The sequence below is a fragment of the Coregonus clupeaformis genome, chromosome 26 (assembly GCF_020615455.1).
Source record: "Coregonus clupeaformis isolate EN_2021a chromosome 26, ASM2061545v1, whole genome shotgun sequence".
Lineage (NCBI taxonomy): Eukaryota > Metazoa > Chordata > Actinopteri > Salmoniformes > Salmonidae > Coregonus > Coregonus clupeaformis.
Window position 1 is genome coordinate 14,058,173 of NC_059217.1, and position 16,295 is coordinate 14,074,467.

General features: G+C 44.5%; 1 protein-coding gene across 3 annotated transcripts in view; it reads right to left on the reverse strand.

Annotated features, from left to right (window-relative positions):
- LOC121540404 (disks large homolog 1-like) overlaps positions 1 to 14,492 on the reverse strand; it is a 309,734-nt gene extending 295,242 nt beyond the window's left edge. The window contains exons 1-2 of one of the 3 annotated variants that reach the window (XM_045207754.1): positions 13,801 to 14,492; positions 13,209 to 13,340 (exon numbers count right to left, since the gene is read on the reverse strand). In XM_045207754.1, the coding sequence (XP_045063689.1) occupies positions 13,209 to 13,340; positions 13,801 to 13,819 (151 nt within the window). In that variant the 5' untranslated portion in view covers positions 13,820 to 14,492. The remainder of the gene's footprint in view (positions 1 to 13,208; positions 13,341 to 13,800) is intronic. The other 2 variants (XM_045207744.1, XM_045207746.1) reach the window with 2 other exon arrangements.
- Between the last annotated feature and the right edge of the window lie 1,803 nt (positions 14,493 to 16,295).

The following is a 16,295-nucleotide window of genomic DNA, read 5'->3' on the forward strand; positions in this document are numbered from 1 at the left end:
AAAAAGTAAAATAAAACAACAACAAAAAAGTGTTGAGAAAAAAGAGCAGAAGTAAAATAAAATAACAGTAGGGAGGCTATATATACAGGGGGGTACCGGTGCAGAGTCAATGTGCGGGGGCACCGGCTAGTTGAGGTAGTTGAAGTAATATGTACATGTGGGTAGAGTTAAAGTGACTATGCATAAATCATTAACAGAGTAGCAGCAGCGTAAAAAGATGGGGTGGGGGGGCAGTGCAAATAGTCCGGGTAGCCATGATTAGCTGTTCAGGAGTCTTATGGCTTGGGGGTAGAAGCTGTTGAGAAGTCTTTTGGACCTAGACTTGGAACTCCGGTACCGCTTGCCGTGCGGTAGCAGAGAGAACAGTCTATGACTAAGGTGACTGGAGTCTTTGACAATTTTGAGGACCTTCCTCTGACACCGCCTGGTATAGAGGTCCTGGATGGCAGGAAGCTTGGCCCCAGTGATGTACTGGGCCGTACGCACTACCCTCTGTAGTGCCTTGCGGTCGGAGGCCAAGCAGTTGCATACCAGGCGGTGATGCAACCAGTCAGGATGCTCTCGATGGTGCAGCTGTATAATTTGGACACCAAGGAACTTGAAGCTCTCAACCTGTTCCACTACAGCCCCGTCGATGAGAATGGGGGCGTGCTCAGTCCTCTTTTTTTCCCTGTAGTCCACAATCATCTCCTTTGTCTTGGTCACGTTGAGGGAGAGGTTGTTATCCTGGCACCACATGGCCAGGTCTCTGACCTCCTCCCTATAGGCTGTCTCATCGTTTTCGGTGATCAGGCCTACCACTGTTGTGTCGTCGGGAAACTTAATGATGGTGTTGGAGTCGTGCCTGGCCATGCAGTCATGGGTGAACAGGGAGTACAGGAGGGGACTGAGCACGCACCCCTGAGGGGCCCCCGTGTTGAGGATCAGTGTGGCAGATGTGTTGTTACCTACCCTTACCACCTGGGGGCGTCCCGTCAGGAAGTCCAGGATCCAGTTGCAGAGGGAGGTGTTTAGTCCCAGGATCCTTAGCTTAGTGATGAGCTTTGAGGGCACTATGGTGTTGAATGCTGAGCTGTAGTCAATGAATAGCATTATGACGTAGGTGTTCCTCTTGTCCAGGTGGGAAAGGGCAGTGTGGAGTGCAATAAAGATTGCATCATCTGTGGATCTGTTGGAGCGGTATGCAAATTGGAGTGGGTCTAGGGTTTCTGGGATAATGGTGTTGATGTGAGCCATGACCAGCCTTTCAAAGCACTTCATGGCTACAGACGTCAGTGCTACGGGTCGGTAGTCATTTAGGCAGGTTATCTTAGTGTCCTTGGGCACGGGGACTATGGTGGTCTGCTTGAAACATGTTGGTATTACAGACTCAGTCAGGGACATGTTGAAAATGTCAGTGAAGACACTTGCCAGTTGGTCAGCACATGCTCGGAGTACACGTCCTGGTAATCGGTCTGGCCCTGCGGCCTTGTGAATGTTGACCTGCTTAAAAGTCTTACTCACATCGGCTACGGAGAGCGTGATCAAATAGTCATCCGGAACAGCTGGTGCTCTCATGCATGCTTCAGTGTTGCTTGCCTCGAAGCGAGCATAGAAGTGGTTTAGCTCGTCTGGTAGGCTTGTGTCACTGGAAAGCTTGCGGCTGTGCTTCCCTTTGTAGTCTGTAATAGTTTTCAAGCCCTGCCACATCCGACGAGCGTCAGAGCCGGTGTAGTACGATTCAATCTTAGTCCTGTATTGACTCTTTGCCTGTTTGATGGTTCGTCGGAGGGCATAGCGGGATTTCTTATAAGCGTCCGAGTTAGAGTCCCGCTCCTTGATGGCTTCTGGTTGGGGTATGTACGTATGGTCACTGTGGGGACGACATCATCGATGCACTTATGCACTTGATGAAGCCAGTGACTGATGTGGTGTACTCCTCAATGCTATCTGAAGAATCCCGGAACATGTTCCAGTCTGTGCTAGCAAAACAGTCCTGTAGCTTAGCATCTGCGTCATCTGACCACTTTTTTATTAACCGAGTCACTGGTGCTTCCTGCTTTAGTTTTTGCTTATAAGCAGGAATCAGGAGGATAGAGTTATGGTCAGATTTGCCAAATGGAGGGCGAGGGAGAGCTTTGTATGCGTCTCTGTGTGTGGAGTAAAGGTGGTCTAGAGTTTTTTTCCTCTGGTTGCACATTTAACATGCTGGTAGAAATTAGGTAGAACGGATTTAAGTTTCCCTGCATTAAAGTCCCCGGCCACTAGGAGCGCTGCCTCTGGATGAGCGTTTTCCTGTTGACTTATGGCCTTATACAGCTCATTCAGTGCAATCTTAATGCCAGCATTGGTTTGTGGTGGTAAATAGACAGCTATGAAAAATATAGATGAAACTCTCTTGGTAAATAGTGTGGTCTACAGCTTATCATAAGATACTCTACCTCAGGCGAGCAAAACCTTGAGACTTCCTTAGTATTTGATTTTGTGCACCAGCTGTTGTTTACAAATATACACAGACCACCACCCCTTGTCTTACTGGAGTCAGCCGTTCTATCCTGCCGATGTAGCGTATAGCCCGCTAGCTGTATGTTATCCATGTCGTCGTTCAGCCACGACTCGGTGAAACATAAGATATTACAGTTTTTAATGTCCCGTTGGTAGGATAACCGTAATCTTAGGTCATCCAATTTATTTTCCAATGATTGAAGATTGGCTAATAGAATTGATGGGAGCGGCAGTTTACTCGCTTGCCGTCGGATCCTTACAAGGCACCCCGACCTACGTCCACGATATCTCCGTCTCTTCCTCATGCGAATGACGGGGATTTGGGCCTTGTCGGGTGTCTGTAGGATATCCTTCGCGGCCGCCTCGTTGAAGAAAAATTATTAGTTCAATACGAGGTGAGTAATCGCTGTCCTGATATCCAGAAGCTATTTTTAGTTATAAGAGACGATGGCAGAAACATTATGTACAAAACAAATTACAAATAACACGGAAAAACACACATAATAGTACAATTGGTTAGAGGGCTGTAAAACGGCAGCCATCTTCTCCGGAGCCACTATGTAAATATGTATTTCTCACACAGAATAGAATAGAACAGATCAACTTGTACTATGAGGGATAGTAGATTGACATAGGCTAGTGCTTTTGCTGTTTGTTAGGCCTCCTCATCTTGTTGGCTGATGAAAAGTAAATGTGGACAGTTCTTCCAATATCTTCAATATGCGACTCGGAATTGGATAAGGACGCGCGCAGTTGCGTCCCCGATGTGTCTGTTTTCACTTGTAGCCTGTGAGAAAGACCCACTCACGTGACAGAGAGCTATTTGAGTGAAAGGTGCTTTGGAAATGCCGCAAAAGGCATGGATTTTTTTAGGGGACATTACGGCCACACAAAGGGGATGCCGCTGGGAAATTTGAGGCATTATCAAGTGCTTGTCAAATTGTGAATGAGAGAGTCGCATCATGCAGCCTTAGAATGTATAAAAAATCTAAACATATAGCCCAACGTTTGTATCACAACTAACATGCTGACCACACCGCTTGCGTCGCGTGTGCGAGCATTGCAAAAGAAATGTACACATACATGTTATTCAATCATTGCACCCACACTGCTCGTGCACGTCAACGAGCGTTTGCGTAGCCAGGCGCTAAAATAGAACTTGGTTCCATTTGTGACGCTTGACGCGCTGCAAGTCCCGCCTCACCCATCTCCTCATTGGTTTTTAGGAGCATATTCCCATGTGGGTGATTGAAAGATGAACTGAGGTACACACTCCAGTCCAGTTGGTGGGGTTAATGCACCTTAAAGTTGGTTGCCAACCGCCATATAAAGTCCAAAGAAGAAGAAGAGAAGCCTGAAGGAGGAGAGATTACTAGAAACTAACTCTGTTTACCCTTTTATCTGTAGATTAATTGTCGGAGTAGAGGACCTTGTGCATATCAGGTAAAATAACAACCCAATGTTTATATCCCAGGACAAATTAGCTAGCAACAGCAAGCTAGCTAGCTAAATTGACATAAATATGTAATGCTTTTCGACCTGTCCCCAAATTAATATTGTTGGTTCAGAGTTCGTTTTGATATTTCAACCTGCTTGTCCTGATCGCGTTTGGTGTGGTTGGACAAAATCAACACGCGCACCCGGTCTAGTCAGCATGTAAAGCTACATAAATAACTCTAAATTAAGCATATAGGAGTACCTGTTTCTTTGTTAACTACTCAACACAGAATAGCCGCATGTGCGCACTCCCTCAAATCGTTTGGAGAATATATCTTCCTATTTTATTCAGCTATGTTCAATTGTATTCTTCATATTATAAAATAATATAAAATAATGCCACGGAATTCTAAGCAAATCTTGTCTGCTAAATGAACTAGTGTAATCCACAGTCATATGGCATAGTCAGATCAGGGCCTAACATAAGGACAACTCAGAGTATGCTACTCTGTTCTTCTGAAATAGACTACATTTTCTTCATATCATGTTTCTTTAGACCTGTCTAAAATAAATAATGGATTTAATGTGATTGTGTAGGCTATATTACATGGATTTATTAGACTTTTTAAAATGTAGATGTTCCAAAGGTCTGCATCAGTGGCTTGTAGGCTATGCGTGGAATACAGGAGATGCTAAATGTGTTTGTGTTAATTAACGGTAAATGACGTGAGACCGGCAGTTATTTGCTTGACAATCACCGGCTGACGAAATTTCATGACCGCCACAGGCCTATTTGTGTGTCTTAATTATTTAATCAAACAGTGCGCTTGAAGCATCAGACAAGCTCAGTGCATATAGTTGATTATATTCAAACTCATAGGGTGTGTCTATATGGAAAAATACACGTTTAAACATTTCGACCAATCATACTCTAAAGAACAGACGACTCTCGGTCAACCGTCGGGGACAGCCCTAGTAAAATTGCAGGAAATTACCTTTAAAAGTTAAAATTCTCTCCACTGTCAAGAGAGGGGCCAATAAAATGTTTTGCCGCAAGGTGTGGGGCCCCTCAAACAGATCTCGCTTAGGGCCCCCAAAAGGCTAGAGCCAACTAGAGACAAGCTACACGTTGTTCACACCAGAAAATGGCCGAAAAAAAATACAAAATAACAGCCTCATGCTGACAATGCTAAAGGATCTCGTAAAAATAAAAGAACAAGCAGGAATTGTACGAGAATAGCAGACCAGACCTCAATTCAAAGGAACACATTATCTAGCATTTTGTGGGAACTAAATACAAAATAAACGTTTTTGTAAAGTCTGCAAACTCTGTTTAGCATTTAGAATTTCTATGAGCGCTATTTTTGCATTTTGAAAATACAAATGACAATGCTTTTATCGTGGAGCATTTGAATCCAACATGGATGATAGTTTGACTTTGTCGAGTACAAATATAGGTCTGAGTTAGGCATGGTTCTGAAGAGGGCACAGCAGTGCTGCCCTGCCCTTCCCTTCCTCCAGCCAGTGTGGTTACAAAATGGAGGGTTGTTTGCAGGGCATCACAGAGCCTAGATCAGGTAAGGAGATTAGACAACACTTAAAGGTGCTACACAGGAATTTTTGCATTTTTGCATAGTAATTTCAGAAAATGTCCTTAATATATCTGTAATAATAATGTTTTACATTTAGCCAACGCTCTTATCCAGTAGTGAATGCATACATTTTCATACTGGTCTCCCGTGGGAATCGAACCCACAACCCTGGCGTTGCAAGCGCCATGCTCTACCAACTGAGCCACACAGAGTGTTTCACAGTATTACTTACCTGCCAGTGTTGTCATTGGCCTTGATATTCGCGTATCGATTTCTCAAAATGGCAAAGCTGTTTTTGTGGCTGTGTTATCTAGTGGAAATCGGGTCAAGTGGCCAACGTATAAATCGCTCTGTCATTTCCTGGTCGCTAGAATTCTACACTGTTCGCTCAATTTCAGTTTATGTGAGAAAACAAGCACTCAATAGTGTAGGGAATCATTGTACCATCTAAATCGCTGTGAAATATATGTTCAATAACAAAAAATATAGTTTTTACAGCTGTTTTAGGCTGGTGGACCAAAACTGAAAGCTCAAGCGCGAGTCTCCGCCATGTTACTGTCACGATCGCTGGAGGAAGTGGACCAATGCGCAGCGTGATGAGTGAACATACTTTTATTTTTAATGATCACACGAACAAAACAACAAAACGATACGTGACGTCCTTGGCAATAGACACTAACCAAACACGGAACAAGATCCCACAACACACTGTGGAAAACAGGCTGCCTAAGTATGGTTCCCAATCAGAGACAACAAGCAACAGCTGATACACGTTGCCTCTGATTGAGAACCACACCGGCCAACATAGAAACAAATGAACTAGATAATCACCCTAGCACACAAAACACATAGAAACCACACACCCTGGCTCAACATAACAGAGTCCCAGAGCCAGGGCGTGACAGTACCCCCTCCCAAAGGCGCGGACTGCGACCGCGCCAAACATAAACCGAACAGGGGAGGGCCGGGTGGGCATTCCTCCTCGGAGGCGGTTCCGGCTCCGGGCTTGACCCCCACCCTCCAACAAACCCCCCATAGCGCCCCTGGTCCGGTCTGGCCCTGCTGGCTGGATCTGGACTGGACATCGGTGGAGCGGATCGCTCAGGCTCCGATGTGGAGCAGCTAACCGGTACCTGACCAGGCACCGGTGACCCAGGCACGGGATGTGCCGGACTGACGACGCGCACCACAGGCTTGGTGCGGGGAGCAGGAACGGGCCGGACCGGGCTGGCGACGCGCACCATAGACTTGGTGCGGGGAGCAGGGATGGGCCGAACCGGGCTGGCGACGCGCACCATTGGCTTGGTGCGGGGAGCAGGAACAGGCCGGGCCGGGCTGGCGACGCGCACCATAGGCTTGGTGTGGGAAGCAGGAACGGGCCGATCCGGGCTGACGAAGCGCACCACAGGCTTGGTGCGGGGAGCAGGAATGGGCCGGACCGGGCTGACGAAGCGCACCACAGGCTTGGTGCGGGGATCAGGAACGGGCCGGACCGGACTGGCAACACACCCCAGTACCTCTCGCCATGCCTCTACATTCTCCTTCCCCCTGGTGAGCAGTGACTCCCGTAACCTGGCGGCCTCCTTTGCCAACCCGCTGAACCACTCTATCCCGGCCTCCTGCTGCCCCGTCGTCCACGGCGTGAGCCCCCCCCTAAACATTTTCTGGGCGTCTCTCCTCCCCGTGGGCCAGGCATCCATGGCTCTCGCCAGACTCTCGCTCCTCTGCTCCCAAGTCCAGCCTCTCTCCTCCTCACGCTGCTTGACCCAGTCGAGGTTGATATCCTTTAGAGCCCTCTCTGGCGTTGGCTCCTGGACACGCTGCTTGGTCCAGTTATGGTGGGATCTTCTGTCACGATCGCTGGAGGAAGTGGACCAATGCGCAGCGTGATGAGTGAACATACTTTTATTTTTAATGATCACACGAACAAAACAACAAAACGATACGTGACGTCCTTGGCAATAGACACTAACCAAACACGGAACAAGATCCCACAACACACTGTGGAAAACAGGCTGCCTAAGTATGGTTCCCAATCAGAGACAACAAGCAACAGCTGATACACGTTGCCTCTGATTGAGAACCACACCGGCCAACATAGAAACAAATGAACTAGATAATCACCCTAGCACACAAAACACATAGAAACCACACACCCTGGCTCAACATAACAGAGTCCCAGAGCCAGGGCGTGACAGTTACGGGGAAATGGGATGCATGGGAGGTGGGAGATTTGTTTTGAATGCAGTCTAGTGCTGTTGCAATTCACTTAGCTTCCACATAAGTAAGACATTCTAGGTGTAACACCTTTAAGGGGAAAGCCAAGGATTACTGAGAACTGTCTAAGGTCACAACCTGCCACAGGAAGGAAGTGGGAAGGAATTACAGGGCTACAGTATTACAGCTTATAACTATTGTGTTATTTTTTCTGCCTCACATACTCATTTCTCAGAAATTCTAGCTAAAAAAAAATTGTAGTCTTCAGAGGGTTAAAGTTAGTCAAGGTCTAGTAAAGTTAGAGTTCTACAACTCTTTTGCCCTGACCCTTGACCTGTAACCCCTGGGCACCAGGTCAAGGCAGGCTGACTCTGACCTGCATTCAGAAGTGATCGGCTCAGGTCAATCCCCTCTCACCAACTCATCATACCATTACCAAAATAAAAGAACACACACACACAATGAGTAAGGCAGCTTATAGCAGGTCCAATACAACTTAGTGATTGACATTCGCGATACCCGTGTCCAAATCAAGATGCAGTTGCTCAAAGGTTAATGACGCACTTTCCCGTCCATCCCTTTCTGAAGATAGCTGGCCTGCCTGCTGTATTCACCTTGCACGATTCAAGACTGCCTGGGACTATATATAGTATAGGCTTCTGTAGGAAATAATTAGAGCAGGATACCTTGGAGTGGCCTAGTGGGCCCTGAGTGGAGCTCTATGATAACTACAGGGGAAAGAGTAAGAGGATGAGTGGAGCTCACAGGTTCAACAATGATGGAGGAGGAGCACACCATGAATATAATTCATCACCTTACATTTTAGCAGACACTCTTATCCAGAGCAATTAGGGTTAAGGGCCTTGCTCAAAGCACACCAACAGATTTTTCACCTAGTCAGCTCAGGGATTCAAACCAGTGACCTTTCGATTGCTGGCCCAATGCTCTTTATTTTTATTTGATTAATTTTTGTCATTTAGCAGACGCTCTTATCCAGAGCGCCTTACAGTTAGTGAGTACATTATTCCCCCATGTGAATCGAACCCACAACCTTGGCGTTGCAAACACCATGCTCTACCAACTGAGCTACATCCCTGCCGGCCATTCCCTCCCCTACCCTGGACGACGCTAGGCCAATTGTGTGCCGCCCCATGGGTCTACCGGTCGCGGCCGGCTACGGCTACGACTCTTAACACTAGGCTACCTGCCGCACCGGATGTGTCTCAGCAATTAATATTAAACTGTATCCTCCCTTCTCAAACATAATTTAGCAAATACACACACACACACTCATACAGTACGTGCACACTGACTGCACATCTCTAGCCAGGTGGTTTGATACAGCTGCCGAAGCCCAAAAATGTAAACCAACTGTAAAACGTTTTGAACATGTTTTTGAGTGCAGCAGCCACATTCATGTTAGCTACAGTAAAACACCTGGGGCTCTATTCAACCAAAACAAGCATTGCCCACTGCTGCACTATGATGAGAATTAGATCAAATAAGAGTTGGATAAAGCTGCAGTAGAATTAGGCCTCTGTATTGAAAAGTGACACACACACACACACACCTGAAAAGGCTCTGGGAACAGGCAGTAAATCAAGCAGAAGAGATTACCAGCAGTAGCATTAGAATAATCATGTCAGTAGACGGATTACACTCCTGACTCTTATACATATCTTACACAGCCCAGATTGCTTCCCATCCTATCCCATTCAACCATGCAACATGTCCCAAAGGGAGGGAGGGAGGAGCGAACGAGAGTGGGTCAGAGTGAGTGTGCGTGCGTGTGTGTGTGTGTGTGTGTGTGTGTGTAGTAGTAGTAGGTTACTGTACTGTATGTCTATGTATTGATCAGCAGTCGTGTGTATAATGTAGGAATGTGTGTGAATCCTTGCAAGGGTCAAGGTCAAGAAATCTCCTGTGTGTGAACTGATCAAAGCATGAAACCCTAGTGTCCGGAGAAACAGGGAGAGCCAGAGAGGCCCAGGGAGACCCAGGGGAACCAGGGGAACCAGGGAGGCCCAAGGGAACCAGGGAGGCTCAGGAAGAGCCAGGGAGGCCCAGGGAGTCCCAAGGAGGGCCAGGGAGACCCAGGGGAACCAGCTAATAAGATTAAAAGAGCATGTAAAGGAGGACAATGAGGAGTGGTTAACCAGTCGAGAAGCCATGCTCTTCAATTACACCAGTGAATGGAGGTGTTCCAATCCAATGAGCATTACCTACAGGGGTGGGCTGGTGGAAAGGAATCAAATGAAAGTTAGCCTAACTGTCTGGACCGGAACTTCTATCACAGGGAGACAGACATTTATGGAACCTTTCACTCAAATACATTTTATATGAGTACTGCTATGATCAAATGTGACCATTCTTCAACTTTTGCCAAAAACATAAAAGTTGGAGGAAAAACAACAACAACTGAGTAAAGCAACATACAGTATATGTCTACTGAGCACCCAGTCTCTTAAAGGTAGACATGACTTTAGATCTAAAGGTAATATTAGAAGACGTGTTGCTACATAGTCCAGCAATCTACAGTACAAAGCACACACTCTTTATTGGCTACTGAAATAGATAGCATATAGACGACTCTCAACCTGTTTGTAATTTTTTTAGTATTCATTACAAACAGTAAAGATACTAGACTTATATTGCAATGCAGGGCCTATAAAAGGGGGAACAGCCTACACACACACGCACACAATCACACACAGACTGTTTAAAACAGAGATGTAACTCAGACAGTCCAGAAATGTTTTTGGTAGGAGGCCAGGTCCCAGAAAACCACCACTTATATATATATACACACATACAGTGGGGAGAACAAGTATTTGATACACTGCCGATTTTGCAGGTTTTCCTACTTACAAAACATTTGGAGGTCTGTAATTTTTATCATAGGTACACTTCAACTGTAAGTTACAGTACGTGGAGACAAAAATCCTGAAAACCACATTGTATGATTTTTAAGTAATTAATTTGCATTTTATTGCATGACATAAGTATTTGATCACCTACCAACCAGTAAGAATTCCGGCTCTCACAGACCTTTTAGTTTTTATTTAAGAAGCCCTCCTGTTCTCCACTCATTACCTATATTAACTGCACCTGTTTGAACTCGTTACCTGTATAAAAGACACCTGTCCACACACTCAATCAAACAGACTCCATCCTCTCCACAATGGCCAAGACCAGAGAGCTGTGTAAGGACATCAGGGATAAAATTGTAGACATGCACAAGGCTGGGATGGGCTACAGGACAATAGGCAAGCAGCTTGGTGAGAAGGCAACAACTGTTGGCACAATTATTAGAAAATGGAAGAAGTTCAAGATGATGGTCAATCACCCTCGGTCTGGGGCTCCATGCAAGATCTCACCTCGTGGGGCATCAATGATCATGAGGAAGGTGAGGGATCAGCCAGAACTACACGGCAGGACCTGGTCAATGACCTGAAGAGAGCTGGGACCACAGTCTCAAAGAAAACCATTAGTAACACACTACGCCGTCATGGATTAAAATCCTGCAGCGCACGCAAGGTCCCCCTGCTCAAGCCAGCGCATGTCCAGGCCCGTCTGAAGTTTGCCAATGACCATCTGGATGATCCAGAGGAGGAATGGGAGAAGGTCATGTGGTCTGATGAGACAATAATAGAGCTTTTTGGTCTAAACTCCACTCGCCGTGTTTGGAAGAAGAAGGATGAGTACAACCCCAAGAACACCATCCCAACCGTGAAGCATGGAGGTGGAAACATCATTATTTGGGGATGCTTTTCTGCAAAGGGGACAGGACGACTGCACCGTATTGAGTGGAGGATGGATGGGGCCATGTGTCGTGAGATCTTGGCCAACAACCTCCTTCCCTCAGTAAGAGCATTGAAGATGGGTCGTGGCTGGGTCTTCCAGCATGACAACGTCCCAAAACACACAGCCAGGGCAACTAAGGAGTGGCTCCGTAAGAAGCATCTCAAGGTCCTGGAGTGGCCTAACCAGTCTCCAGACCTGAACCCAATAGAACATCTTTGGAGGGAGCTGAAAGCCCGTATTGCCCAGCGACAGCCCTGAAACCTGAAGGATCTGGAGAAGGTCTGTATGGAGGAGTGGGCCAAAATCCCTGCTGCAGTGTGTGCAAACCTGGTCAAGACCTACAGGAAACGTATGATCTCTGTAATTGCAAACAAAGGTTTCTGTACCAAATATTAAGTTCTGCTTTTTTGATGTATCAAAAACTTATATCATGCAATAAAATGCAAATTAATTACTTAAAAATCATACAATGTCATTTTCTGGATTTTTGTTTTAGATTCCGTCTCTCACAGTTGAAGTGTACCTATGATAAAAATTACAGACCTCTACATGCTTTGTAAGTAGGAAAACCTGCAAAATCGGCAGTGTATCAAGTACTTGTTCTCCCCACTGTACATACATACATACACATATACCCTTTTTTAAAATATATTTCCCTTTATTACTTTCCAACCCCACCACGCCTTCCCTAATTGGAGTAAACTAGTGAACAACAATTCTTAGGCCTCAACATCCAACTTATACATACTATAGATATTTTATGGACACAGTCAATTTTACAATAATTATATTTTGTTTGTTTTTACTCCTGAACTTCCTCTACCCTCAACCTCGCCAATCATTTTCATGATGTCCATTGCCTTCATGCCAAATAGTTAGTAAACAACTAGGCTACTTTGGGAACAATAAAGTTATTACTAGTCTGTAAACTGAAAGATATCCCACAGAAAAGAATGACTGAATTGTAATGATAGGAAACTGTACAAATTCAGTTTGAAATGAGTTAGTAGTGTAGTAGTTACTATGTTATTACAGGCATAAAGCCCTAGATAAGGCACAGCATAACTTGAAATGATTAGAATATACACATTTATAATGACCATTCTGTTTGAATCAAATCACTGTATTCCTTGCTAGGTAAAACATTTCAACTTGAGCATGGTGAGATTAGTGTGGTCCGGGTGGGGGAGAGACATGTTCCAGGTAAAAACAGAAAAACCTGTTTGCATTGCTCAAGCAGGTTAGTCAAGTGACCTGACGAAGACCCTTCCCTGCAAACAGAAATGAGTCAATAGGACGTCCCGGGGACTTCAGGAGGTTGTGTCATGGTCCTCTGGACGTCCTTAGGACGTCCCCTGTTTGCAGGGTTTCAGGATTGAAACATCTTTTTTTTGTGAATAAAGGTACATGGTGGAGCTTATGAGTGTGCAGGCTCTATTTATTTTATACTTTTTTGGGCCCTGTCAGGTGACACTGACAATACACAGGAAAAGTAGTGGAAGTCAACTGCTGACAAAATACTGTATATGCATGCCTGACATTTCTGAAAACTATAGACCTGTATAAAACTTGTTACAGCTGATAATAAAATATCAACACAACACCAAAACTGATTTGACAGACTTTGTGTTTGTGACCACATTAGGCCTAGGTTTGAATGAAGTGCAATCCTACCTATCAAGACTTGAAAGAGGTTGCTCTGAAAGATGTTGATGACTCTTTCTAGTGACTCTATGAGTTGTTGGTCTTCTGTCTGTCCAAGTTTCATCTTGTATTCCTCCATGAGCAGTAAAGCTCTTTGGGCATCTGTAAACAAAACATATCAACAACCAACAAGGCAATGATTGAATGATTGAATGAATTAATGAATGAATTAATGAATGTATGAATGAATGCCAACTTTGAAACATAATCAAATTAATATATATATAAGCTATGTGATATCAACCGACTGGCTATGGTTTCGTATTTAAATCGGTGACTGACAGCAGGTGGCACAATGCATTGGCAACAACTCACATGCAACATACAGTACGTGGTCTGACTGTCGCTACATTTGTTGCGCGAGTACATTTGTTGCGCAATATCAGTTGAGGTGGCAACACAACTGGCAACAATGTTTCTATTCGTTTACATTGGCATGCTGTCGTTTGATTTAGCTTGCTACAGCTATTGAAATTATGTAGCATATCGCTCTTATAGCAGGCTGCCATTACATGTTAGGCTATGTGCTATCTATCACAAAACCGACTAATCAGATTCTCACCTTTCTTTCGTATATGCATGACAGCTCCCAAGTGCAGCCGAAAAGTAAACGCAGGCACTGTTTCGTGCAGGCTAATGTTGGGTGTAGTATCCTACACTTACTTGCTTCAGATATCCTTAGCTACAGAGGAGCAACCAAGGAATTTGCACCGTTTTAGCATGAATAGAAGCTAGTCTCTTCTCTCCACAAAAACGCAAAGTGCGCTATAGCTCCGCCTGTTCAATAGGCTACAAAAGGCACTGTTTTGTTACTAGACTAAATACATCCAATGAATCCGAATTATTTATTTTTTGATTATAGCCTATTCAGATGCCCTGTAACGTGAATGGCAATGCGACCAGTTTGTTAGCTAAATGACAGTGTTCGTTTACTGACACCCGCCAATAGTGACAGCGCAGGGCAAGATTCTAACACCAGTTTACCAACAACAGCTACGATCCTATTGCTGTATGTCCCGTTCGTATCCAATCAACTCTCACACACTAAACATAAACAAACCGCTTCTCAGCAAGCCCTGCTCTGCACTGTGCAATTAATATAGCCGCCTGAAAAATATGAGAAAACGTACATTTTAAAGTATCAAAATATGTCAAGTAACAAATCGGAAAGTTCAGTCTGTGCATTAATTCGTGAGTAGGCTGAATCATATTTTTCTTCCTGAGTGCTGAATTACTCGTTTCCCGCTATCCTCCATATATTTCAAAGTCAAAGTTCCCCTGCCCCGCGCTCTCCCCTTTTTTTGTTCAACCTATGTATGTGAAATTCCAAACGTTCCTCCAAAATGGAGTCCCAAGTGTGGAAGAGGTGAGATCTGAAAGTTTGTAAGAAATAATTTAAAAGTAACTTTACACTGAGTGGTCTAAAACCTGTGTATTAACAAACAGGTATAGACTAGGTAGTTCCTGTCAGGTAACCTAAACATATTTTTTTTTTGTTTTTTTTGGGGGGTGGATCATCTGGCTTCTATCAATGTCATTGTCTGCAAAATTTCCAATCACCAATATTTATTTTTTATAAATATATATACAGTGCATTTGGAAAGTAGTCAGACCACTTGACTTTTTCCACATTTTGTTACATTCTAAAATTGATTAAAATATATATATATACACACAATACCCCATAATGACAAAGTGAAAACAGGTTTTTAGAAATGTTTGCAAATAAAAAATTAAATAAAAACAGAAATACCTTATTTACATAAGTATTCAGACACTTTGCTATGAGACTCGAAATTGAGCTCATGTGCATAAACACAGTGGCCTCCATCACTTTTAAATGGAAGAAGTTTGGAACCACCAAGACTCTTCCTAGACCTGGCCACCCGGCCAAACTGAGCAATAGGAGGAGAAGGGCCTTGCTCAGGGAGGTGACCACAAACCCGATGGTCACTCTGACAAAGCTCCAGAGTTCCTCTGTGGAGATAGGAGAACCTCCCAGAAGGATAACCATCTCTGCAGCTCTCCACCAATCAGGCCTTTATGGTAGTGGCCAGATGGAAGCCACTCCTCAGTTAAAGGCACATGACAGTCCACTTGGAGTTTGCCAAAATGGCACCTAAAGGACTCTCAGACCATGAGAAACAAGATTCTCTGGTCTGATGAAACCAAGATTGAACTCTTACATCTGGAGGAAACCTGGCACCATCCCTACGGTGAAGCATGGTGGTGGCAGAATCATGCTGTGCGAATGTCTTTCAGTGGCAGGGACTGGGAGACTAGTCAGGATCGAGGCAAAGATGAACGGAGCAAAGTACAGAGAGATCCTTGATGAAAAACCTGCTCCAGAGCGCTCAGGACCTCAGACTGGGGCGAAGGTTCACCTTCCAGCAGGACAACGACCCTAAGCACACAGCCAAGACAACGCAGCAGTGGCTTCGGGACAAGTCTCTGAATGTCCTTGAGTGGCCCAGCCAGATCCTGGACTGTGCAGCAACGCTCCCCATCCAACCAGACAGAGTTTGAGAGGATCTGCGGAGCAGAATGGGAGAAACTCCCCTAATACAGGTGTGCCAAGCTTGTAGTGTCATACCCAAGAAGACTCGAGGCTGTAATCGCTGCCAAAGGTGTTTCAACAAAGTACTGACTAAAGGGTCTGAATACTTAAGGAAATGTAATATTTCAGTTATTGTTTTATTAGAAAAAAATTATAAAAACCTTTTTTTTCTTTGTCATTATGGGGTATTGTGTTTAGATTGATGAGGGTGGAAAAAACAATATAATCAATTGTAGAATAAGCCTGTAACCTAACAAAATGTGGAAAAAGTCAAGGGGTTTGAATAGTTTCCGAAGGCACTTGACACATTGTTACAACACTGTATATATACATAATATGACATTTGAAATGTCTTTATTATTTTGAAACTTCTGAGTGTAATGTTTACTGTTAATAATAATTGCTTATTTCAATTTTGTTTACTATCTACTTCACTTGCTTTGGCAATGTTAACATACGTTTCCCATACCAATAAAGCCCTTAAATTAAATGAGAGAGAG